The 25098-nt window shown below is 56.5% G+C and overlaps 1 protein-coding gene across 7 annotated transcripts in view; it reads left to right on the plus strand.

Moving 5' to 3' along the window:
• Window positions 1-3532: 3532 nt before the first annotated feature.
• The window catches only part of RPS6KA1 (ribosomal protein S6 kinase A1), a 37296-nt gene continuing 15730 nt past the window's right edge, over window positions 3533-25098 (plus strand). The window contains exons 1-11 of one of the 7 annotated variants that reach the window (XM_027616365.2): window positions 3533-3687; window positions 9741-9785; window positions 18217-18333; window positions 18598-18679; window positions 20652-20732; window positions 20909-20988; window positions 22291-22397; window positions 23301-23338; window positions 23723-23865; window positions 24273-24343; window positions 24636-24724. In XM_027616365.2, coding sequence (XP_027472166.2) covers window positions 3625-3687; window positions 9741-9785; window positions 18217-18333; window positions 18598-18679; window positions 20652-20732; window positions 20909-20988; window positions 22291-22397; window positions 23301-23338; window positions 23723-23865; window positions 24273-24343; window positions 24636-24724 — 916 coding nt within the window. In that variant the 5' untranslated portion in view covers window positions 3533-3624. Of the gene's footprint in view, window positions 3688-9740; window positions 9786-15384; window positions 15532-16795; window positions 17403-18216; window positions 18334-18597; window positions 18680-20651; window positions 20733-20908; window positions 20989-22290; window positions 22398-23300; window positions 23339-23722; window positions 23866-24272; window positions 24344-24635; window positions 24725-25098 lie in introns of those variants that run through there. The other 6 variants (XM_027616388.2, XM_027616379.2, XM_027616393.2 and 3 more) reach the window with 6 other exon arrangements.

The following is a 25098-nucleotide window of genomic DNA, read 5'->3' on the forward strand; positions in this document are numbered from 1 at the left end:
ACCCTCTCAGAGCTTACTAATTGAAGAGCCAGGTGTTAATCAAATAATCCCATAAACACACGGAAAGGTACAACCGTGAGAAGTATCCATTGCTATGAGTTTGTATAACAGGGAGGTAAAGGAAGATGTCCTGGAGGAAGTGATTGTGGAGATAAGCTGGTTTGAGGAAGAGGGAAGACAGTTTCAAGTACGAGGAACAGCATGTTCAAAGGCCCTGTGGCAGGAGAACCAAAGGAAAGTCAGTGTGGCTGGAGTCTAGAGGGAAATGGGGAAAATTGTGAGCTGATCCTATAGCAGGGTCACTGCCGTGTAGGCGATGGTTTGGTCTCCACAGCTCTCTGCTGAGTGATGGCTGTCACTACAACATAGATAGGCAAGCTGACCAGCCCAAGCTGCCCAGGCTGGGCCCGGGTGTCCTCTGGGCTTCCTTTTTCCAGCATGACCCACCACTGTCTTTCCAATACCTTTGGGAGAGGGGACATAGGACGGGAAACTTATTCATAGGAAAGCACAATCACTACTCAGTCCTTAAGTGGAGATGATGTACTTGATAGGGAACCTTTTCCTATAAGGGAAAGGAAGAGGGCCAGGGGCCCCAGGAAAGGGACAGACTGAAGACAAAATTACTCCTGCTTTCCCCGCACTTCCTCTACTCCTGCCCATCTACCCCATCTCCCTCACCCAGTCCTTTGCCCTAATGCTCTGGGGTCTCTTCCGGTCTCATTTCAGTGCAGCTTGCAATCAGATATTTGGCACCTGTGTGCGATGTCTTCTATATCCGAAGTAGGATCACTAGATTTAGCAAATCAAAATACAGGATGCCCAGTTAAATTTGAATTTCAGATAGACAGCAACAGTGTTTTAGTGCAAGTAAGTCCACATATTACAATGCTAGCCCTGAGAAACAGGGGCCAGGACACTGCAAACTGGTTCCAGGCAACTGAACTGGCCGATACTAACACGGATGTTAAGAATGGCTGCCCCCTCTGGTCTGTGCTGCTTCTGGTGTAGACCTCACCCTTTCTCATCAGGGTCGTGGAGAGTGAGTGAACAAGAGAACAGAGTCTGACCACATTGCCAGGGTGGTCTCTCAGCTTGACCATTTTCCAAGCTGTGTAACTCAGAAAGACCCAGAAAATGGGATGCTTACTTTCTCTGTCCTCAGTTTCCTCATCTGTTCACTGGAGATAATAAGAGCACCTACCTCATAATGTTGTGAGGATTAAATGGGTTTATACAGGCAAAGTGCTTAGAACAGTGCTGGTCCACAGTAGGGACTGGGTGTGCGTTGGCTGTAATTATCTATGTATTCGCACCAGACTGAACGTAAACTCCGTGAGAGCAGGGGCTTGGTTTTGTTCATTGCTCTATCCTCAGGATCTAGACGCAGTCCCGGTATACAATATATGCTCAGAAAGAGGGCCTGTCATGTAATATACGGGCATAAATGTTTATTGAATTAAAATGAATGTAGGGGCACCCAGGTGGCTCAGTCGGTTGCTCGGCCGATTCTTGATTTCGGCTCTGGTCATGGTCCTCTGGGTCCTGGGATCAAGCCCTGCATTGGGCTCTGTGCTCAGCAGGGAGTCTGCTTGGGGATTCTCTCCTTCTCCCTGTGCCCCTCCCCCTGCTCACACTCTCTCTCAAATAAATAAATTAAAATAAATAAAATGAATATTGAGCTCAGTATACACCTAAAAGATTTGGATTATAATTCTTCACAGATAAAGAAACTGTGGTTTAGAGATATAAAGTGAGTTAATTTTCCAATGTTAAGGAGGTAATAGAGCTAAGATTTTTTGGGTTCTGGAGCACCTGGCTGGCTCAGTCCATAGAGCATACAGGTCTTGATTTTGGGGTTGTGAGTTTGAGCCCCATGCTGTGCACAGAGCCTGCTTCAAAAAAAATTTGTTGGGGGGCGCCTGGGTGGCTCAGTGGGTTAAGCATCATACTCTTGGTTTGGCTCAGGTCATGATCTCAGGGTTGTGGGATCAAGCCCTGAGTAGGGCTCTGAGCTAAAGCAGTGAGTCTGCTTGAGTCTCTCTCCCTCTGCCTACCCCCCCATAAATAAATAAGTAAATAAATAAATAAATCTTTAAAAAATTTTTTGTTGGATTCCAGTCTTTTCCACTGAAAATTCAATTCACTTGCTACCCTAGGAAAGTCGTGGAATAAGGGGAGCATCTAGATTTAGGAGAAATCCTCATACACTTTGATTTCTTAAAAATCCTAATCTGTTCTTGACCAGCTATGTGACCTTGGATAAATCATCTCATCCTTGTGAGGCTGTTTTATGATTTGTAAACTAGGTGGTGGTGGGAATTCAAAGAAATCACAGGTTGATGGAGCTGGTTCACAGAAGGTTTTGGATAAACAATCCTCTCCATCCCCCCTGCCTTAAGACTTATTTATTTATTTATTATAGAGAGTGGGGAGGGGTATAAGGAGAGGTGGGGGAGTCTTACCCTAGGCAGGGCTCAATGTCACAACTCTGAGATCACAACCTGAGCCAAAACCGAGTCCCATGCTTAACCCCCTGCGCCACCCGGGCACCCCAACCATACCCCTGCCTTAGAACAGCTTTGCAAATAACTGGCCATTCTTCCCCACCCATGAAAACTGCAAGCCCATCCCTCCACTCCTCCACCCGTGAATAAATCTCACCACACCTGGACCCCTCACTCCTCTTTAGATGGAAGTTGAATCTCTCCAAGAGGAACCCTTTTCCCTGGCCTTTTACTCCGCGGGCAGCCTGTGTCCCTCAACCCTGGGAGTCTGGACCCTGCTCTCCTCAGAGGGGGCACAAACATAAATCAACCCAGGGCTGAGCCTGAAGTTGGAGAGATTCTGGGGAGGCATGGCTTGAATGGGGCCCCCTCAAGGACAGATTACCAAAAAATGTGTATTAAGAAATCACTCTGGGGGCGCTGTAGGTACTGATGGTGGCAACAGAAGACTAGGAACCTACCTGGAGCTGGGGCGCTAAGATCCCCGGGGATCTCTACGGCCTCGGGAGGTGAGGGCCCGAGGGGCGTGGGGCCCAGGTTCCTTTCAAGCTTCTGCCTGGGTCAGGCCCGGAATATTCGGTGTGAGTGCTTGCCTGGGGGCGGGGGGAGGCGGGCTAGGGGAACAGGGGCTTCCCTCCCGCAGGAGGAAGAAGGAGTATCTGGGGCGTGACTCCACACTAGCCGATGAGGGGAAATTGACGACCCCGGCGTGGTCCGCACAGGGAGGACCAGGTTTGGGAGGGAGGAGCCGGGAAGGCCTCTTCCAAGCGGAGCAGAGCACCAGCCAGGGGCTCGCGGCGGAGGCGGGGCCAGCCCTCCCGCGCGCCGGGGGCGGGGGTCCGCTCCGGGAAAGCCGCGCCGCGGGGGCTGGGGCGGGGCTTCGGCGGTCCCGCCCCTCGCGCAGGTAGCCAATGGGCGCGGCGGCGCCGGGTGACGGAGGGAGCCGAAGTGCGAGTGCCGCGGCGGCGGCGGCGGCGGCGGCGGACGGCCCAGCCCGAGCGCGGGGGGTCTCGCGTGGGAGGGGGGGGCGCGGGGGCGCAGAGCCGGCGACCCCGGGACCCGGGAGGCGGCGCGGCACGGGCCGCCGGAGGAGCGCGGGCGGCCCGGCGGCGGCGCGATGCCGCTCGCCCAGCTCAAGGAGCCCTGGCCGCTCATGGAGCTGGTGCCGCTGGACCCGGAGGTGAGTGAGCGGGGCGGGGGACGGGGGCCAGCGGCCGGCGAGCCTGGGTCCCCACGGGGGCGGGGCGGCTCGCGGCGGCGCTGTAGCCTGGCGGGCGCCCTCGAGGGCGCGAGTGCACTCCGATCTCTTGCCCTTCTTCGGCTCCACCCCCCATGCCCCGGGTGTGTGTGTGTGTGCGCGCGAGGGACAGTTCCGCCAAGCGCCCAGAACCCCCTTAGCCCGGAGAGGGGATCCCGCGGGGCCCTGAGATCTGGCCCCCCTCACCCCACACACCTAGGACCTGTACCGGGAGCTGTCGGAGCTTCCTTTATCAGCGCAGATGGGCAGGGCTGAGGTGCCAGATGTCTGGGATTCTACAAGAGACAAGGGTCATGGGAACCCCACGTCTCCTTGATGCCTCCCAGCACCCTACCCCGAGAGCTGCCCGCTTCTCCGCTGCTGACCCTAGCAGGGTTACCCCTCTTGACCCTTGGCAGTTGTGGAATATGGGGTGATACCACCTGTCTAGGGCTGAAACTCTTGGTTTTCTTTGCCCCAAGGCTAGGGCCAGAGGATACCCGTGTCCCCCACCCCAGGCTGTGGAGAAGACAGTGGGGAAAAGCCCTTAGACCTTGTGAAGATTATTCCCGGAGACAGGGAGGACCTTGGTGCCTGCCTTCTTTCTTGTGAGCCCTCCCAGAGGAAGGGCTGGGCCCCTGGGGCATTTGGTCTCTGTCACCCAGCCTCTCCCAGAAGCAGCTCCGGTCCTCCTCTGAAGATTCTGTGGTGCCAAGCCCTAGGATGCAGAACGGCCAGCTCTTCCTGTGTCCTTTGACCCCCAGGGTCAAGGTCAAGGCCCTGAACCAGCAGATTAAGAAAACTTTCCCCTTGGCCTCATGCTGGGAAGGAGGCAGATGAAACTCCATTTCCAGAGGGGATGTGGGGGGTATACTGGGAGGATGTGAAGACCTCAGTGAGCCCGGGAGCCAAGGTGATTTTCTCCTGGCTTTGGTCCCTAGCCCCTGCCTAGCTCCCCTCCTCTGCGTTCTCTTACCTGGGGCAGCCACCAAGTACCCACCAAGTACCCTGCCTCTCAGGGCCACAGGTTGTGATTAGAGTGAGGACCCTAGGTCCCCAGCATCCAGGGTGTGCTACCCCTTTAAAGGGATGGTCATAGCTGACACTGGCTATTGGAGGGTGGGCGCGGCAGGATTAGGTAACCAACCTTAAGGTGCAATTTGGAGTAAATTGTTCTGGGATCCCTGCCATGGGGTTTTTACAAGCCCTGCACGACTCTCGGAGGTTCTCTCTCGCTGACTCACTCTCTGAGGTGAGGAACACTGCCCTCTGCAGTACCCCCCCTCCGGGAGGCCTGGGGCATAAGGGCCTGGTTGGGGGGGGCGCTCAGAGGTGGATTCCTTTGCCCTGGCATGCCCCTGTGACTTAGGCCTCCCTAGAGGAAGGTAGGCTGGGAAGGACTTAACCCAGGGACTTACCTTGGGTTATACTCGTAGGAAGGGCAGACACCCAGGAGCTTGATTCCCAGTGCAGGGTACTACTTCCTGCTTCCCTTTGGGGAATCCTGGGGCAGGGGACCAGGTTTGAACAGGAAACTCAACTCAGTTTTGAGTACAACTGCATCTGAGTTCCGTGAAAGGAGAAGATTAGTGTATTTCCTAGGACTGGGGACATCGTGATTTCTCAGAGCTTCAGCTTGGAAACTGTGTGTGACCCTCAGCTGGTCCTTAGCCTCTCTGCACCTCTGTTCCTCCAGTGGCCAGTGCTGGGTCCTAGCTTAATGCTTCCTGGGCCTGAGAGGTGCAGGGCCCTGGGCACTGCTGCCTGTTCTCCCCCTCCCCCACTCCATGGATGTGCCAGGCGACTGGGTGTTATTGTTTGGGTAATAGGAGCCATGGGGCAGCCAGGGCGCCGGTTGGGCCGTTCTCACTGGAGAACAGGGCCTTGCTGTTCTTAGTCCAGGTGATATGTAAGCGATATAGTGGCCTGACCTGCAGGTACAGGCACTGTCACAGGCTCCTGGCCGGGAAGGAGGCAGGCAAGGGGCTGCTGGGGGCATTTGGCAGAGGCCTGGGACCTGGACAGCTCTGCCCTCCTCATGACGCTGCCGAAAATGGGCTGCTGGGAGGCAGGGCCTGGCCCAGGTGTTGGTGTGGGTGAGGATTCTGCCTGGGCCTTCCCTGGCCCTGCTGGAAGCAGGAACCTTCTCAAGGGGCCCAGTCCTGCCATGTACAGAGCTTCACTGTGTGCCCCCGGCCCTGCTTCACCGCTGTTACCTCCTTAAAATAAAATAATTCTCGAAACAGCTTCCCAAAGTAGGGATTATTGGGGTGCCTGGCTGGCTCAGTCCAGTAGAGCATGCGACTCTTGATCTCAGGGTTGTGAGTTCAAGCCCCATGTTAGGTGAGGAGCCTCTTTTAAAAAAAAAAAGGGATTATTACCCCCATTTTCGGATGAAACAGCTGAACTCAGAGAGGAGAACTGGCATATGAATTACTGTCAGAGTCAGGATGGGAGTCCAGATCTTCCACTGTCTTCCAACAAGTTGGGGGGAGGGTAGGGCTCAAGGATGGGGAAGGGCTGGGATCAAACTGGCCCAGGTGGAAGGTACTCCAGGAGAGGCTCCGGATGTTGGCCGAGTCTGCTTGTCCCACAGGGCCTCTGTCCAGCCTTTTCAGAGGGCCGGTGTTGCGAGCCAGCCCTGGCACCTGGCCCCCAGCCTCCAGCAGCGTGCAGGGCTGCCAGTGCTGGGCTCTGACCCCAGCTCCTGGGGCTGCTTCCTGCTCGTGGGGCATGTGCTGTCTTTGTCCATCTGCTGCCTGGCTTCTCCAGACGCTGCCCTGAGCCCTGCTTCTCAAGACAGAGCTGCTTGGGCAGGAAGGAAGAATGCCTTTTGGAATCCATCTCTCACCTCTGGGGAGGGGGCACAGTGGTCTGGGGGACCTACGCAGCTGTCCTAGCTCTCTGAAGAAGAGTGGGGAGAGTGGGAGAGGCCAGAAGGCCCTTCCTGTACCAGACTTTTTAGACAAGGTCTTTGACTTGGGATTCTGCAAGGTCAGCATCATTGTCCCCTTTCATTTATTTATTTATTCATCCATTCAGCAAATATTTATTGAGTACTTATCATACGACAAGTACTATGCCAAGCAACAGTGCAGCTGTGAACAAGACAGACCTGGCCTCATGACACGGATGAGCAAACCGAGGGTCAGAGGAGTGATGTGACAGACCCAAGGGCAGAGCAAGTGGCCGGCAGAGCTGGGATTAGCAGCTCTGTCTTTGTGGCTGCAGAACTGTGTTCTTTCCACCTGCCTGTGCAGTAGTCAGGCCAGAGGGGCACATGGACCCTGTCTTCCCAGGACCTTGGCTCTAAGGGGGATGCTCACCTGTGGTCTCTGCACTCCCAGTCCTTTCTCCAGGGCTGCCCATCCCCTTCTAGAAACATCGTGCATCAGCTCTTACAGGCAAAGGGTTTCATGAGGATGGTACCCAGGCCAGAGACCCTGGGACTGGAGGCAGCCAAACAAGACCTGTGGGGTCCCCTGAATCATCCAGATATTGCTCAGTAAGCCCACACCTCTGGGTGCATCTGAGGCCTCTTACCCTCCCTCACTGGGGATTTAGGCTTGCAGCCATGTGATTTTGGGTTATGGCCCCATGTCCATCACCTGCTGGCTGAGGGACCTCAGGTAAGTCCCTTAACTCTGAGCCTCGTCTGAAAAATAGGAGTACTGCTCTGGTCTTCTTGCTGTCTCTGCTGAGCTGAGCTTTCATGTGACCAGCTGTGTGCCCGACCCTGAGCTGGCTGCTAGGGAAATGATGATGGACAAGCCATGGCTTCTTCCTAAGTTAACCTGTGGTTTGCTCGGTGCCATTGGGGCCCAGAGGAAGGAGGAAAGGACTTGAGACTTTGTGAACAGAGGAGAGGACACTGGGTGCTGAAAGAAGGCCAGGCTTTTGCCAAAGTGACAAGGCAGGAAGGGTTTTCTTGGTAGAAGGAGCCACCATACAGATGCTTGGGGATATGGAACAAGCTGGTCTGCCCAGGGTCCCAGGCCATTCGGTTAAAGCTCAAGAATAAGACCCAGTAATAATAATGGCTATTGTTTGTGGACTGGTTATGTGCTAGGGCTAGGTATTTATAGGCGCTATTTTGTTTGCTTCTCGTAGCCACCCAATGAGATACATTACTTTCATCTCCCATTTCACAGATGAGGAAACTGAAGCCCTGAGAAATGAAGTAACCTCAGGGTCATGCAGTGGTAGAAGCCAGAATCTGAACCCAGAAGGTCAGGTTCTAGAACCCACATACTTACTCACCTCTGTTGGGCAGTTGGGGACTGAGCTGGGACTTTATTCTGCAGGCACTGGAAGCCATGGCAGGGTTTGGGGCCTGGTCCATTGAAGGTTCTCAATCAGTAGTGCGTGAGTGAGAGAGTTGATTGCTCAATGCAAGGATCACAGTTGAGTTTGAGGAAGGATGGGGGTTTGGAATGAGGAGGGCAGGGAGGGGGGCTGGTAGGCAAGAAGGCCGTTATGACCATCTGCGGGAATTATAGCAAGAGTTTAGAATGCTGGGTGAACTCAATACATAAATGCATCATGGCCCCTACTCCTGACTCCCCGGCCCTGATCAACCCAGCCCTCCCCCAGGTTGCTGAGAGATGACAGAATGTATGTGCATGTGTGTGTGGAGGGGCCTGCACAAAGCGGCCCCTGGGGAGGATTAGGGGCATTAAAGGGGCTCAGGGGGCAGGATGTTCTACGAGCAGCAGGGAGGAGCTGCTCCAGGGGCAGGGAGATTATGTAATGGGCAGAGCACAGCTGTGCCTGCTTCTGCCAGGCAAAGCCACAGCTGCCCTGTGGACCCAGCCCCTGGCTCCAAAGTCCTGACCTGCCCTAGGCTGGGTCTCGCTACCGGTGGGAGCCTCCGGCTGCCTCACCACACTCTTGCTGTGCCAGGAGGGGTGGGGACAGCTCCTTCCTTGCTTCCCCAGGCCTGGTTACTCACCTCCTATCACGCAGGAAAGGGATGGGCTGGGGTTGGTATACCCCTGAGGGCGAAGTCCAGGGGCTGGAAGAAGCTGGACTGCCTAGAAATGGGCCCCAGTGGCCGCCTCTCTGCAGGTTGTTCCTGTGCTGAGGTGTGGGCTGCTCTTGAGCAGACCTTTTTTTGGGCACCTCCTGGGTGTCAGAGACCGGATTTTGAATCCCCACTTACCAGTCGTGTGACCTTAGGTGCGCCATCACTATGCTCCTCTGAACCTCAGTTTCTTCGTCGGCCAAATGGGGACAGGGCCTACCTCCCAGGTCAGGAGGATCTAATGGTGCTACAGGTGCGAGGCACCGAGCCCCGTGCCTGGCATGTGGCAGGGGCTCGGAAGAGAGCAGCTGTTAGCACCAAGGCCTAATCTCTGTCCCCTCCTCTACTAGGAAGGGCAGCCCTCTGTGTACGTAGTCCCTGCCGTGCGGCCAGGGGCACAGGGAAGGAAGCCAGGGGCGCAGGGTGGTGGCCGTGGTTCTGCCCGGCAGGGGCAGGGGAGGAGCCCCAGAATGGGGCAAGGACAGGGCAGCCACCAGTTCCAGGCTGGACACTTGCGCAGACTGGGGTCTCCTTATATCCCTGAAGCAATTCTGGGAGGTGGGGTAACTAGTCCCATGTTACAGATCAGGAGACTGAGGCCTCTTTGCAGTTGGTTCTTTGGCACAGAGTCACAGTTTGTCTCCAGCAGAGCTGGGAGCCACACATGCCCTTTCCTTCTCCCTGGGAGGAGGTGACATTTGAGCTCAGTCTTCAAAGACGAGGGATTTGCTAGGCAGAGAGCGCGAGCGAGGGAGGAGTGGGACATGCTGGCAAGGGGCTGCTGTGGGAGGCCTGACACCTGCGCCCCCCAGTGAAAGCGGAGGTAGGGGGCCCTCGCCTACATGGCCTCCCTAGCTATCCAGGGGCAGCCCCATGGGGTGGGGGCGGGGGGGGTTCTGGTAGGGTCTGTTTTTGCACTCTCCCACCCTGGTAAGTTCTGGTAAAATTCCCCAGTCTCCCTTCTCTTTTCCAGAATGGACAGGCCTCAGGGGAAGAAGCTGGACTGCAGCCGTCCAAGGTGAGGACCAAGGCAAGCACCCTGAGCAGGGGACCGTTTGCATGGTTGTGGAGGAGGAGGGAGGCCCACCCCCTCTCTGGTCCCACTGAAACCTCGAGGTGACCCTGTGCACAGAGATCACTTGCTCCAACTTTCCTATTTCTTCCTTTCTTTCTTTTTTAAGATTTTGTTTTATTTATTTATTTTTAAAAGATTTCATTTATTTATTTGAGAGAGAGAGATGTGCGCGCCGATGTGGGGCTCAATCACGGGACCCTGAGATCACAGCTGGAGCCAAAGTCAGCCACTTAACTGACTGAGCTACCCAGGCGCCCCTAAAGCTCTTATTAAGTAATCTCACACCCAGCGTGGGGCTTGAACTTACATCCCTGAGATCAGGAGTCTCACACTCTACCCACTGAGCCAGCCAAGTGCCCCTCAACCTTCCTATTTCTCAGGCGAGGGGACTGAGGCCCAGAGAGGGTCAGGAGCAGAATCCAGGCTAGAACTCGGGCTCCTCCTCACCCAGGCCACTTCCTTGGTTTATTTCCTAATGGCAGCTGGGCTGGCTGTAAGGAAAGGGCTGAAGGGGTGATGGGAGAGGCTCAGGTCAGCTGGGCATGATGAGGGCCTAGAATCTTCTGGGTATGTGGTGCTGGTACATGAAGGGAGGGTACCTGGTGGCCCCCCAGGTCTATCCATGGCCCAGTGCTCGGCATGTGGCACCCGGGCCGTTTCTCTGGGTTCCCACCTCCCAGCCCTGGGTGCTTCCCTCCCCACTGCTGTCTTTGCTTCCCCTGGGCACCTCCCTTTAGCCCATCAGTCCCCGTTGCTGGTTTTGTGTGTCAACAAAAGCACCAGGGGCTGGGTGGCAGTTGTGTGACCTGGGGTGGGTCCCTTGTTCCTTCTGGGCCTGGGCTTTTTCATCTCTCTGTTGGGAAAGAGCACACCCAGTTTTCAGGAGCTGTCAGGCCCCAGAGCTGCTGGCCGTGGGGGGCTCCGGAAGCTGCCAAGGAACGATGGAGCGTGGGTTCTGACAGTAGGTGGTGGACCTGTGTTCACGTCCTGGCTCCACCCTCACTATTTGGCCAGAGGTGTTCTCACTTTTGAGGCTCAGTTTCCTCATCTGTAAACTGGGGTTGATGGTACCTGAGTCACAGGAGTGGTGGCAAGGACAGATGAGGTAGTAACCGCCTGGCGCATGGTGACTTCAGTACCAGCTGCGCGGGTACCCCAGTGTATTGCTCTACTTCCGTGCCCTCCAGGGGCCACACCCTCTAGACCTGGGTCGGCCTGGGCACCAGACTTGCCATAAGCTTGACCTTTAAAATAGACCTGGGGCTGGTGCTGATATTTGCCTTGTCTCAGCCTCCTAAGATAAGGGAGCTGAGTTGCCTGGGGTAGGGCAAGGTGAGATAAGTAGGCTGCTACCCCTCCTCTGACGTTACTGGGGCCACCGGGGCAACAGCGGCCAGACCAAGTGGCAGAGACTGGGCCCCTGGTCTGGAGAATCTCCTTCCATAAACTAGCTGCCTCTAGGTGCCTCGTAACAAAACGAATCAAGGAACAACCAGGATGTTCAGATCTTGGGGCTCAAGTTCTGGGGGTTGCAGAGGAGCTTGCAGCTTTGCGGGGGCAGGTGGTAAGCTACCTCAGGAGCTAGACGGGCTTGTAGGGAGAGGGCAGGTGCTTACTCGGGTGGGTAACCTACATCTGATCTCAAGCCTATGACCCCTGCTCTCGAGCAGACGACCCTGGGATGGGAAGGGAGACAAGGCTGGAGCTGGATGGGCAAGGAGAGCCTTGAATGCCACGTTAAGGAAGAGAAAGAGCTTAACCCATACCTGGCACCACCCCAGGAGCTTTGCATTTAGTTTTCACAACACCCCTGATGTAGAGATTGTTACTATCCCCATTTTATAGATGAGAAAACGGAGGCCCAAAGTCACATAGCTGGTGAGCAATGGAGTCAGGTCTTGCTTGACCACAGAGCCCATACTTCTCCCAGCCCAGAGAACACTGCATGCTGAAGAGGGGGAGTATTGAGTCCCTGTGACCCTAGGTTCCACCATTTCTAGACACCTGCTCATCTATCTTTTCTGTTGCCCCCAGAACCTCACAGTATCTCCAGGGCCTACTTCTGGGCTTGGCACACCAGGGGGCGCTCAGCCTGTGGTCAGGCCCTCATCACTTTGTGTGGTGGAAGGAGCTGGGAGCAGGCCAGTTTCTCCTTTGCTTCATCAGACAGACGTTCGGTGCACCATGCTGGAGTGCTGGGGGGCCCTAAAATGAAGTCAGTACCCCCAGCCTCAGGTTGCTCTCAGGCTTGAGGAGCGGGTGGAGACAGGCAAGCTGTGTGGTGGTGGGTGCTGTGATGGCGGGGAGCATGACTGTGGGCACAGAGAATCTCCATTCTGCACCAGGCCCCATATCGGGCAGAGAAACGTACCCCTTTCCTGGTGCCCACATTTCTCCTGGTGAGATGGTAAGAGGAGAATGTCCTGGGGAACCAGCCAGGGGCACCTGCGCTCGGGGCTGAGCAGGGGCCAATGGTTACGGCTCTGTGTGGCAGGGGAGTAGGGCTGCAGGCCACCTTCCCCGCAGAACTGGCATTTGGCTGGGCCTCCGAAGGCAGGATTTGGCAGCTCCAGAGAGAAGTGGGCCTTCCAGGTGGAGAAGAGGCAGGGAGGGGCCCTTGGGAGTCAGGCGTTCTGAGTTCAGGATCCTGCCCCTTTCTCATTTGCTGTAGGACTTGGGCGGGTACTGTACTGCTCTGAGGTTTAGAGGCTTTTGCTATAGAAGAACAGGGTCCACCCCTCAGGGCCACCCGGAGGAGGAGTGTGATATGTATAAATCAAACAGTCCCACAAAGTTTGCTGTGTTTTGTTTTCTTGTTGGTTTTTTTTAAAGATTTTATTTTTCAGTCATCTGTACACCCAGTGGGGAGCTCGAACTCACTACCCCCGAGACCAAGAGTCGCCTCCTCCACCGACTGAGCCCGCCGGGTGCCCCCAAAGTGTGGTGCTTAATGTTTGCTTACTTTATTCATTTTAGGCCGAAAGGGGGATTTGGGTTTTAGCAGCCGTGGCACAGACAGCAGTCCAGGGCAAGAGCTTCCCGAATCCCTTTGGCATCCCCGGCACGCCTGGGGTCCTCAGGCGGACTGGGGCTCTGCTCACCCTCCCTCCCTCCATGAGGGTGGACCGCGCACCCCCGGCCCCCTCCCCTGGCTATCTCCGGAGCTGGACCCCGTTGAAGTGCCTGCAGGTCTATTTTGAGAGCTGGGCGTCTCCCCCCTCTCCTCCTCTCTTCCTGTTTATGAAACCCTGATCCATCCCGGATCCCTCATGCTCCTCTGGCTGGAGCACAAGCAGGATGTGACTGCGGACTTCGGGGAGCCTTGGAAGCCTCAGGTGTTGGGGGGAACTTCCCTTGGACTGGCCGGGGTAGGCTAGCCTGCCCTCCCAGGCCCCGGGACCATGCGGCTGGGCTGTGTCCCCTCAGCCTGCCCAGAGGAGACTGCAGCAGTAAGACTGCCCACCCAGTCCAGGGAGGAGTCCTGCTTACAACATCCCGTTGTCTCTGTGGCCTGTTGTACTTGTAGCAACAGCCTTCCGAGGGTGGAGTATTTAGTTGTAAGCTCTGTTTTACAGAGGGGGAAACTGAGGCTCAGACAGGGAGGGCAATTTGCTTGGGAGCGCTCAGCTAGTGAGTGGACGGTTCTTACCTTCCTACCCTGCGTCCTGGCCTCAGCCCCTTCTTCATGCAGGTCTCTGCATAGAGCGTCTTTCTCTTCCTCCTTTCTGCCTGGCCAACTCCTGTTCATCCTCAGGCTCTAGCTGGACTGCAACCTCTCTGGAAGGTCTTTTGGGACCTTACCCCGGACAGATAGTTCCCGCCTCTGGGCACTTCTAATACACGATTGTAGATTTGTAGCCACTTGTGTTTTGTTATCATGTATTTTCAGGAGCTGCCTGAGAACAAGGCCTGAGTCTTAACATGTGCGCCTCCTAGTGTCAGGCTCGGGCCTTGGGGGTAGAGCAGGGGGCCGGTAGCTGTGACGGATGTCCAAAGGGGAAACGGGCTTGCGTGGAGGGCGATAATGAAACACTTGAGTGTAGGCTTTGGAAGCAAACACTGTTTGATTTTGCTCTTCGCTGTCCCCCTTTCTAGCCATGTGGCCTTGGGCAAGTCACTTTCTGTCCGAGTCTGGTTTTCGTGTCTCTGGAATGGGATGACAGGATCTCTCGCGAAGCTAAGACACAGGGCCTGGCAGAAGCCACACCAGTGGAGGTTGAAGGAAAGAGCGGCCTTGTGCAATACATGCTCCGTTTATAAGGGGCACAGTTCTGGTTGTCACTCACAGCCCAGTCCTGGCCTAGTGCAGCAGGGACGCCTGGGACCTCTCCTCACCTGCCCCATCAGGAGCGATCTGTCCCACCGGAAGGGGCAGGCCCGGGAGGCCCTGCAAATACTGCCAACTGGGGAAGGGGCTGTTGGTGTCCGTTACCGTGGGGATTGGCAGCTGGGTTTGGGCTGCAGCTGGTGGAAGGACCCTAGGGACCAGGGATCAGGCTGGGGGGCTCTGGGGTTCTCTCCCAGCTGCCCTGTGGGGGGAAGTAGGTAAGAGGAAGTATCTATGGTGGGGAATGGGGCAGGGACCAAGGGGTGTGGTCTGGTGTCTGTCCTCCCCTACTCCGGCCACCAGAGGCCTCACAGCCCCAGCATAGACCCCCAGCAAAGGCCAGGTCTGAGACTGGTTCCTTCCTGTTGCCCCTTCCTGCACCCTGCTAGCCAGAGTCTTCCTTTGCTTTGGGATTTGAGGATTGGTGGGGGGCCCCACTGGGTCCGGAACGGAGAGCTTTGGGGCTCCCCGGGCTGTCCCGGCCTCCACAGCCCTGCTTGCAGGAGCTGGGTGCAGTGAGCAGTCTAAGGAGGTCCCTTTCACAACTGCCAGCAGGCCCTCACCAGACTGTCGTTGGAGGCCCTCTGAGGACTGGAAGGGGAAGTCCGTGTGTACGTGGGGGCGTGTGTTTCCACATGTCTGTGGAAATGGTTTCCGATCATCGGCCTGTGTGTATTTGTGGGCGTGCCAGTTCCTGTGGGGGTGTACTGGTAGGACTGATGCGGCCAGGCCACGTGGAAGGGGGCTGGGCCTGGTCAGCCCCTGCCCCACCGCTACCTTCTCCTCCTCTCAGACTTCTGTGAGGTCCTTGCTAGGCCCTTTGGCTCCCTTGCCCATCCCAGGCGGGGCCGGCTCGGTGGGTTGCCATTTTGGGTGGGCCCAGCCATAGGAAGGTCACTTTCCAGGGAAGGAGCTTCTGCACTCTGTCCTGGGGCACTCAGAGACCGTGGCCTCGCTGACTTCTGCCCCATATTCCCTCAAGGGGATGTTGGCAGGTGCTGGGATGCCCAGTGTGTCATCGCCTTGTCATCTTGTGACTTTTGTCTGTCTTCTAGTCTCCCCTCCTTAGGATCAGAGGAGATGAGGAGGGCGTATCCCTGGGCCCCCCTGCGGAGTGATGGGTGTGGGGTCTACAGTGTCCCCTCTTCGGCAGGGGAGACTGACCCATCTTCTGTCCCTCCTCCCTGCAGAGGGGGAAGTGAGAAGGAGGGGGTCAGGGACCCTGCCTTCTGGGCCGGGAAGGCTGAAAAAGCAGAAGTAGAGGAGTAACGGGGCCCTTTGGCCACCAGCTTGAGTCCCACCATGCAGACCCCGGCAGATTTCCCCAGGGGTGAGAGAGACTCACTCCCCTGTCCCAGAAAGGTGAGCAGAGGGTTGGTCTGCCTCCAGCAATATCTGTCACCATGGCCCTGGGCAAGGAATGGGTTTGGGGAGTGGCTCTGTCCCCTGGGGTTTCCGGGTGACTGCTTCTGTCCCCAGGGAGTGTTCTCAGAGAGCGGAGTCTCAAACCTCAGGGCGGGGGTGGGCAAGGGTTGCTGTGTGGCCTTGGCTCACCTCAGCCCCTCTCTGAGCCAGGATTTCTGCCTGTCCCGCCCAGGGTTATACTCAGGGGCCTGCAGAGCCTGCAGCTTCTGATGGTTGCAGCTTTTGTGGCTGTTCCAGGTCCCCTGAAGATAGGGCTGTGTCTGTCAGGTCCTAGACCTAGAATGGAAAGTCCCTGTGCTGACCCCAGTATTGAGGGAGGTGGTGGGGCGGGGCAGGGCTCTGGCTGACTTACCTGCTCACCCTTTCCTGGCACTGGAGGCCTGCTGACCCCAAGCCAGGCAGTAACTAGGGGAAGGATTTGAGTGTAAGCCGGCTCTGCCGCTGGTCCACTTTCAGCCTGGGTGAGTCACTGGCCCCTGGGCCTTGGTTTCCTGTATCTGCAATGGGGATAACAGATTTGGGAAATTTGGATCAGAGTCAAAGCCATCAGATTGCATTCAGGCGATGTTCCTCTCAGCCCACTGTCTTGGTCATGGGCCCTCTGCAGGCCCTGGCAGGGATGAAACCTCAGAGGTGTGTCTGCCACAAATACCGGACTCTTCCCCCAGATGCGGGGTGTTTGCAGGTGATGTCCCCTCAACTCTTCCCCCAGCCCCTGGCAGGCCAGCAAGAACCCGGAGTTCTGCCCTTGAGTCCTGGGTCTGGCTTTCTGTGTGTCAGATCCGGGTCTCTGTCAGTTTCCTTGGGCCTCACGGACTGGCTTTCCCTTTCTGCGGCCCACCTGCCTCTCTTTCGGCTTCTTGTCTCTGTCTCCACCTGATGAGTGCCAGTCCTCACTTGTTGGGTACCTGTCACATGTTGGGTGCCTGTTGGGTTGTGTCCCCTTCTGTCTCTCCCTGTTGAGTGTGTGTCCCCATCTGTCTCCACCTGTTGGATGCCAGCCCCCATCTGCTTCTGCCTGTTGGGTCCCCATCTGTCTCTGCCTGTTGAGTTCATGTCCCCTTCTGTCGCTGCCTGTTGGATATATGTCCCGTGCACTTCTGCCTGTTAGGTATGGGTCCCCTCCTGCCTCTGCTTTGTTGGGTACATGTCCCCATCTGTCTCTGCTTGTTGGGTGTGTGTTCTTCCTAGCTCCCCTTGCTGGATGTGTGTCCCTCTCCATCCCTGCCTGGTGGGCCTGTGTGCCCTCCCACCTCTGCCTGATAGATGCCCACCTTCATCTGTCTTTACCTGTGGATGCCTGCCTCTGCCTGTTGGGTGTCCCTCTTTTTCCACCTGTACACATTAGACACCTGTCTGTGCCCGTTGGGTACCTGTTGCCCCTCAGCAGCTGCGTTGGCATGGGGCTTTCCCTTTGCAGGCCCACGGGGAGGATGAAGGGGGAAAGGGCCAGAGGGCAGCCCGCAGGCAATGGGGGGTGGGGGAAGAGAGGAAGGGAACGTGGTAAGATTGTAGGCCTGGAGCTGGGAAACCACAGGCCCCGAGTGATTGGCGGCCCTGAGCTGGGCCCAGCCCCCGCCCTCACCCTGCACATCCGCCTTGGGCCCGGCCACCTCCGAGGCAGCCCCGGACGCTGCCTGCTCCTGCCATGGTGCCTCGGCCCTGCCGGGCGAATGGAGCAGGATCCCAAGCCGCCCCGCCTGCGGCTCTGGGCCCTGCTCCCCTGGCTGCCCAGGAAGCAGCGGCCCAGGACCAGCCAGACCTCTCTGCCTGCCCCTGGCCCTGGCTCTGGCCCCAGGCGGGACTCGGTGAGTGTGCCCAGATGTCTGGTCCTGGCCTGGCTGTGGCCCTTGGAGCAGGTGCCCGGGCAGCGAACTTGGCCTCAGATGGCTCTCAGCTCTCCTGGCCCCAGCCTGACCCTGCCGGACAATTGGACCCTGCCCAGACTTGCTTCCTGGGGAAGTGAGGAGGCGCTTCAGGGCTCCAGGGCAATAGCAGCCAATTGGAGGGAGGGCAGGAGGGTCCCAGAACAGCTAGGGCCTGGCAAGGGGTTTTTAGTAGACTCCTATGAAGGAAGTTTCAAAGGGTGGATCATGGAGTCTCTGGCCTTAGCTCCCGTCCACCCCAGACTGGCACTTAGTGGGTTGGTGGGGGTAGTCTCTGCTGACTCTTGGGTCCATGTGCATCTGAGCCCTGCCCTTTTGGCCAGAAGGATCCTATCATCCACTCTGACCAGGAACAAAAGCCTGGCTCTGCCTCCCCGGTATGAGAACAAACTCTACTTCCTATTGTGGCAAAACCAAAACCTTTGCAGCAGGGGGAGGGGAGTCCCACAGGCAGGACCTGCACCGGGCCTGGGCATCCCTCTGGGCCTCATCGGGCCAGAAGAGTAGGAGCAGTGGGAGCCGAGCCTCACCTGACTCGGCACCTTGGTAGTTTGACCCTCCCTGGCCCTTAAACCCCTCTTGGGATTGATGAACCAGGAGGCTGGCCCCATCAGTATAGCTGTCTGGTGTGGCCAGCAGGGCCCTGTCTCCAGGGGGAGTGGGCTTGGATGGGGACCATGTCCCCTGCTGGCCTGGATGGGCCCCACCGTGCTCATCAGCTCTATCCCTCCATCAGGATGAGGGCATCCTCAAGGAGATCTCCATCACGCACCACGTCAAGGCTGGCTCTGAGAAGGCTGACCCATCCCATTTTGAGCTGCTCAAGGTTCTGGGCCAGGGGTCCTTTGGCAAAGTGAGTCCTGAGCCCACAGCTGGGAGGGCAGCACTGGTCGTGTCAGAGGTGGGGGTGAAGGGTCACCTTGGGGTTCAGGATCCGAGGGCAAGGGTTGATGGGTCTGAGGGGAGGACAGGAGGTCACCTTGGTACCCAGGGAGGGCAAAAGGTCAACCTGGGGCTCAGAGAAGTTAGAGGTCAGCCTGGGACCTGGAGGATGGGAGCTAACAGGCTTGGCCCCCTCCCCAGCTTCTCCTCTGCCATTTCCCCATTGCCTTCTCAGGTCTTCCTCGTGCGGAAGGTCACCCGGCCTGATAGTGGGCACCTGTATGCCATGAAGGTACTAAAGAAGGCAACGCTGAAAGGTGAGTGAAGGTCACCTCCCCGTGCAGAGCCCAGGCTAGGCACAGGATTGAGGGAGACAGCCTGGTTCTCCGGAGTGTTGTGTCTGATGGAGGAGCACCTGGTCTGAAGGTAGAGAAACAGGCCTGTCCTTAGCCTCCTCCTTCGCCCCTCCTACCTCATGGCAGAGACAGGGTCCGTTTCGAAGAAAAGACTTCTGGGGATTAATCTCACCCTTCCCCTCCCCCGCAAGCCAAGCACCAATTACCATAGCTGAAGGTGAATGTCTGGAAGGAAGGCAAGGGGTGAGTGCAGTGTGCTTGTGGCAGGGGCCTTCACATGCCTGATATTGAGGTTAGTTGGGCAGAGTTGCTTCACGATGCTTGGAGAGTCTGAGGGAGACCCTCTCGGGGTGGAGAAAGGTGTGAGGGAAGGGGCAGGGAGTCCAGGGAGGCAGCTAGGAAAGGTAGGAGAGGGGGACTGGAGGCAGGGCCCCAGAGATGGATCGCAGGGAGGTTCAGAAGGGAGCCCAAGGCCAGGTCTAGAATTCCCAGGCTCACAAAGGGCATGACAGTGGTTGGTAGTGGACTTTGGGCTGGGCAGTGACCCTTGGAGCAGTCTGGGAACCAGTGTAGGCACTGACCAGGGGGAGTGGGCCCTGGCTGGGGTGAGGCGGGGAGGATCAGAAGTGTCGGCCTTGGGCGCCTGGGTGGCTCAGTCGGTTAAGTGACTGCCTTCGGCTCAGGTCATGATCCTGGGGTCCCGGGATCGAGTCCCGCATCGGGCTCCCTGCTCAGCGGGGAGTCTGCTTCTCCCTCTGACCCTCCCCCCTCTCGTGTGCTCTCTCTCTCTCTCAAATAAATAAATAAAATCTTAAAAAAAAAAAAAAAAAAAGGAGTGTCGGCCTTGCCGACTTTAGGGGTCCTGTGGCCCGTGAAGGGTTGTTTGTGGGGTGCTGTAGCTTTGATGCTCTCAGGCCAACCTGGTAGGGGTAGAAGTCATTCCCCAGGAGGGATGATGGGAGCCGTGGAGGGGGAGGATGGAGGACTTGGGCACTGCTGTGAAGGTCTCCCAGGCCAGGGCAGGAGTGGCCAAGCCACGGCTGCAGTCTGGAGCAGCTGGGGCTGTGAGCGGGGAGCCCGGGGGATGGCGGGTTGCAGCCTCACAGAGGCTGGGCTCACATAAGGAGGGGCCGCTTGACCTGTGCCTTGAAGGAGGAGTTAGGAGTTCTCCAGACTAAAAATAGTAGAGGCAGAGTACCCCAGGAAGGAGAAGCTGTTTGCCTGAGCAGAAGTGTAAAAATGTAAGGTATATTTGGGAAACAGTGGCTGGAATAGTCCAACTCCAGCATGGTCCATGCCGCATCTGGTGAGGGAAACGAAAAAATTAAAAGAGAAGGTGAAAAGTACTCTGAAGGGGCAAGCACGAGCACTGTAGGAGAGAGGGCCCTAATTCAGCTTAGCAGTTTAAGGAAGACTTCCTGGAGGAGGTGAGGCCTGAGCTGAGTCAAAGAAGAACCTGCTGGTGATCAGAATGCCTAGGGACTTTTATTCTTAAAAAAAAAAAAAAAAAAAAAAAGGATGTGAGGGTGGCCGCTAAGACCCATGAGTCTGAATTTTAGGCCCAAGGAAAGAATCTGCCTAACTAGCTCCCAGGTGACTATACTCTCCATCCCCCAGACCGGCATTAGGGATTTTTGTGCCAGGTGGGGCGGAGGCTGGTAAAAGCGTTCCGGGGGAGCCTCGGGGGCAAAGGCTAAGGGCACGCAGAGGACAGGGCAGGTTGCTTGGACAGACTGGGTTGAATGGCCTCTGATGGGGCACAGCAGGAGATGGGGCTCGAGGGATGGGCAGGGCGCCCAGGGCTCAGCCCTGGGCACTGCCATGAGGTGTGAAGAACACTTGGAAAAGAGAGCAGCCCTTCTTAGCCAGGGCTTGGGGAATGACCGTTTTGCGGGGGCTAGATTCTCCGTGACTGCCTTTCTCTTCTGGCCAGTGCGTGACCGCGTTCGGACCAAGATGGAGAGAGACATCCTAGCTGATGTAAACCACCCGTTTGTGGTGAAGCTGCACTATGGTGAGACCACAGACCCTACTTGAATTCCCACCCTGCCTGCCAGGCTTTGCCCTACCTGTGGGCTGCTGCCTTCCCCCGGTGTTGCCCCCACCCCCAGCAGGCCAAGGGAGCTTAGGGTAGAGGGGCAGGGCCCAGGGCCCAGCTGGCTCCACCATTGCCTTTTCCCCTCTCCCCAGCCTTCCAGACTGAGGGAAAGCTCTATCTTATTCTGGACTTCCTGCGTGGCGGGGACCTCTTCACACGGCTCTCCAAAGAGGTGAGCTGACACCCCACTGCCATAGGGCCCCGGGATGGAGCTTGAGAGACAACGAGGCGTCTCATCCCAGAGCTCTGTGAAGAACGTGACCAGTGTGGCTTGGACCTGGGACCACCCAGGCCTGCCTAGCAGACCCTGACCTAGGAACCCACCCTGGGACAGAGGGTACCCCCTGGCCAAGCCTCAGAGTTTCTCCCAGGATGGGTGAGGAGGATCAGGGCCTGCGTCTGACGCCACCCTGATTCCCAGGAGCTAAGGGGTCTTTCACCTCTCCACCTCCATTCTTCCAAGGCTGCCCCGGGCAAGGCTTTGAGGATGGGAAGAAGCGCAAATCCTCCCAGAAATCTGGGTATTTTAACATTATGTCCTATGTGTTAACCAAAAGGATTTTCTTTTTTAAGATTTTATTTATTTATTTGAGAGAGAGAGAGAGAGCAAGCATGAGCGGGAGGGACAGAGGCTGAGGGAGAGGGAGAAGCAGACTCCCCACTGAGCAGGGAGCCTGACGTGGGGCTCAGTCGCAGGACCCCGAGACCACGAGCTGAGCCGAAGGCAAGACGCCCAACTGATTGAGCCACCCAGGCGCCCCTAACCAAAAAGATTTTAACTGACGTAAAAGAATTTGAGCCAGATATAAAGATGGGACCATTAATACAAGTCAACCTTCCGAAGAGAAACAAACTTTAAAAAAATTTTTTAAATGTTATTTTAATGTTTGAATAGGTAATACGTTTACATGATTGAAAAGAAAAATCTCATTGAGAAGTCTTCCTCCCACCCCAGTCCCTCTACCCCCCATAGGTAAACATTTTTATTGATTTCTTGTTTAAGCACCCCATGTTTCTTTAGTAATACAAACCATTCTCGTACACGTTCTGAATTCCAACCCCCATTTTCTTACAGAAAAAGCACTACCCTGTCTATACCGTTCTGTATCTTGCCTTGCTCAAGACAGTGTATCTTAGAGATCGATCCGTGTCAGAACATGGAGAGATTCCTTGTGCCTTTATGGCTACATAGCTCTCCATCATGCATGGGAGAGACAGTTCATTTCAGTCTTCTGCTCAACCCTCGGGCTCTTTGCAACCCTTTTGTTACTTCCAAACAATGCCACAATGAGTGACTTGTGTGTTGGTCATTTCATACTCAACCCCCTTTATAAAGAGAAGAGAGTATGGCCTGGGGGTGTCTAAGGGTCCTCCCCAGGGTGGGCCCTGAGGACCAGGAAGCTGCTGATTGCCTAGTGCCCTAGCTCCTGACGAAGAGGCGCTCCCAGCTGACGCCCTCTCCCGCCTCTTGTAGGTGATGTTCACAGAGGAGGACGTGAAGTTTTACCTGGCTGAGCTGGCTTTGGGCCTGGACCACCTGCACAGCCTGGGCATCATTTACAGAGACCTCAAGCCTGAAAAGTGAGTGAAGCCCGAACTCCATACCAGCCTCCCTAGGGAGTGCAGAGGCAGGCCCTGGGGTCTCTCCTGACGGGTGGCTGTGACTCCCCAACAAAGTCTCCCTCTCTATGGCTGCCCCCCGAATAGGTGGGTGGAGTGGGGTGGTGGTGGCAGCAGGCCTACCTTGGGGGGTTGCCTAATCACCATTGCTGCCGTTGACAAGGCTGAGGCTCCTCCGTGCAGGTGATTGCCTACATTTTTTGCTAATCCAGTGTGATGTCTGAGATGCCATCACTAAAGGTTGTTCCTTGATATGGTCCTCTCTAGAATTTTCCTTAATAGCTAAATATCCTCAAATGGTAACTCGGGGGAGCCCAGGGGAGTAGGTGCTGGGCTGGAAAGAGATCTGGCTTTAGAGTTAGGCAGACCTGAATTCAAATCTTATCTCCACCACCTATTAGCTCTGTGACCGTGTGGAGTTACTTAACTTCCCTGAGCTTTAGTTTCCCCATTGGTTGTTTTATTTTATTTATTTATTTGACAGAGAGAGAGACACAATGAGAGAGGGAACACAAGCAAGGGGATTGGGAGAGGGAGAAGCGGGCTTCCCACTGAGCAGGGATCCCGATGCGGGGCTCAATCCCAGGACCCTGAGATCATGACCTGAGCCGAAGGCAGACGCCTAACGGCTGAGCCACCCAGGTGCCCCTAGATTCCCCATTGTTAAAATGGGGCCATTATAGTCCCTACCTCAGCCCGTTGTTTCAAGGATTAGCAAAGAAGGCAGGCAACACATCTGCATGGCAGCACCAGTCTACTCTACCTGCCTCTCATTAGATGGATCTGGGTGGATCACCTTCTCTGGGCTAGGCCCAACCCCCCACAATCCCCACGGTGTCACCAGAACCCATCTCTCCATTACAGCATCCTTCTGGATGAGGAGGGCCACATCAAACTCACTGGTGAGTAGAGCGCCCCTGTTCCCACCCATCAAGTCCCAGGGGAGGGCAGGATGGGCTCTTGATAGGCCTGGGCCGAGTGCCAGGAGATCCATTCTACCTGAGAGGCTGTGCCAGGCACTTGGAAGTCGTGAAAAGTCCAGGCCCTAGCCTTGGGATGGCCTGGGTGTGAACCCTAGCTTCTCCACTAGGTAACCTTGAGCCAGTCACCTAACCTCTCTGGGCCTTAGCCTCCTCCTGAGTGTCATGGGGGTGATTCCCTCAGGCCTGTGGGCAGGGGCGTTGGGTGTGCAGGGGGCTTGGGTGTGCAGGGGTTGGCAGCAAGGAAGGCAGGGGGGTTCCTAAAGGACACTTCACTCACGTGTCCTCTTGCCCTCCTTGCCACAGACTTTGGCCTGAGCAAGGAGGCCATTGACCATGAGAAAAAAGCCTATTCCTTCTGTGGGACGGTGGAGTACATGGCCCCCGAGGTCGTCAACCGCCAGGGCCACACCCACAGTGCCGACTGGTGGTCCTACGGGGTGTTGATGGTGAGTGCCCAGACAGCGGTAAAGCATTCAGCCCATGCTTTGGGCCTCAGTTTTCTCCTCTGTACAGTGAGGGGGTTGATAATCTCTAAGACTTCCTCCTGTATTTTCCCAGCCAAGCTGCCTCACCCTCTACCCAGCTGCAGGTTCCTTCCTTGGGAGGATTCCAGGCTTGGCCCCACGTGGGCTGCCCCCAGCCCGGGATTGGGCCTCTCCTCAGCCTCAGCCCCTAGTACTGCTTTGGGTGTTCTGACTGGCAGAGGAAAGAGAGACAGTCACAATTCTTGATCCGGGTGGACCTGCCACAGTCCAGCAAGAGTCCTGGGAATGGAGCTGAGTGGCCTGGGTGGGACGAGGTGAGGGACATGGGAGATGGAGACCAGAGCCTCATAGACCCTTGTCCTTTGCAGTTTGAGATGCTGACGGGCTCCCTGCCCTTCCAGGGGAAGGACCGGAAAGAGACCATGACGCTGATTCTGAAGTAAGCACCAGCCCTGCCCTGATACTTTAGGGTTTCCGCCGATGCTGGCCCCAGCTTGGGGGCCAGAATAATACCCTGTTCCTGCCTCAGATTTCTCCATTAATGAGACCCTCCTCTGGATTAAGCATTATGCTTTCCCGGGCTTGGGCGGGGAATCCCTGAAGTCTTTGGGAGGTGAGTTCGTGGATGGTTTGTCTGGATTGAGCTGGAAATTCGACCTGGACAGAGTGGGGAGGGGAGACAGGGCCTCTGGGGCGGGCTCAGCCCTGATGAGACCTGGGGGCTATTTTAGGGCGAAGCTAGGCATGCCCCAGTTTCTGAGCACGGAAGCCCAGAGCCTCCTGCGGGCCCTGTTCAAGCGGAATCCTGCCAACCGGCTCGGTAAGCAGCCCCAGCTCGGGAGGGGAGCGGGGTACAGCTGCAGCCTAGGCCACAGAGCCACATCTGGGGCTGAAAGGGGCCGTTGTTGTCCTTTGTGTGGGCAGACAATGCCGCGGGCCACCCTGCTTTCTGGCTCCATGTGTGGTGTTTGGGGGGGGGTGACCTGTGTGTAGGGGGAAGGCAGGAACTGAGTCATCCCCACTCCCCCTGGGGACAAGGACAGAGGCCCCCACACAGCTCCTTCGCCAAGGCTGCTGGCACAACAGAAAGAGCATGAGCTCAAGAATCAGGAGGCACAGGTCCCAATCCTGGCACTGTGTCAGGTCCTCACTGCCCCCACACAGTGGTCCCTCCGTAAATATTTGTTGAATGAG

Source organism: Zalophus californianus, chromosome 4 (genome assembly GCF_009762305.2).
Source record: "Zalophus californianus isolate mZalCal1 chromosome 4, mZalCal1.pri.v2, whole genome shotgun sequence".
Classification (NCBI taxonomy): domain Eukaryota; kingdom Metazoa; phylum Chordata; class Mammalia; order Carnivora; family Otariidae; genus Zalophus; species Zalophus californianus.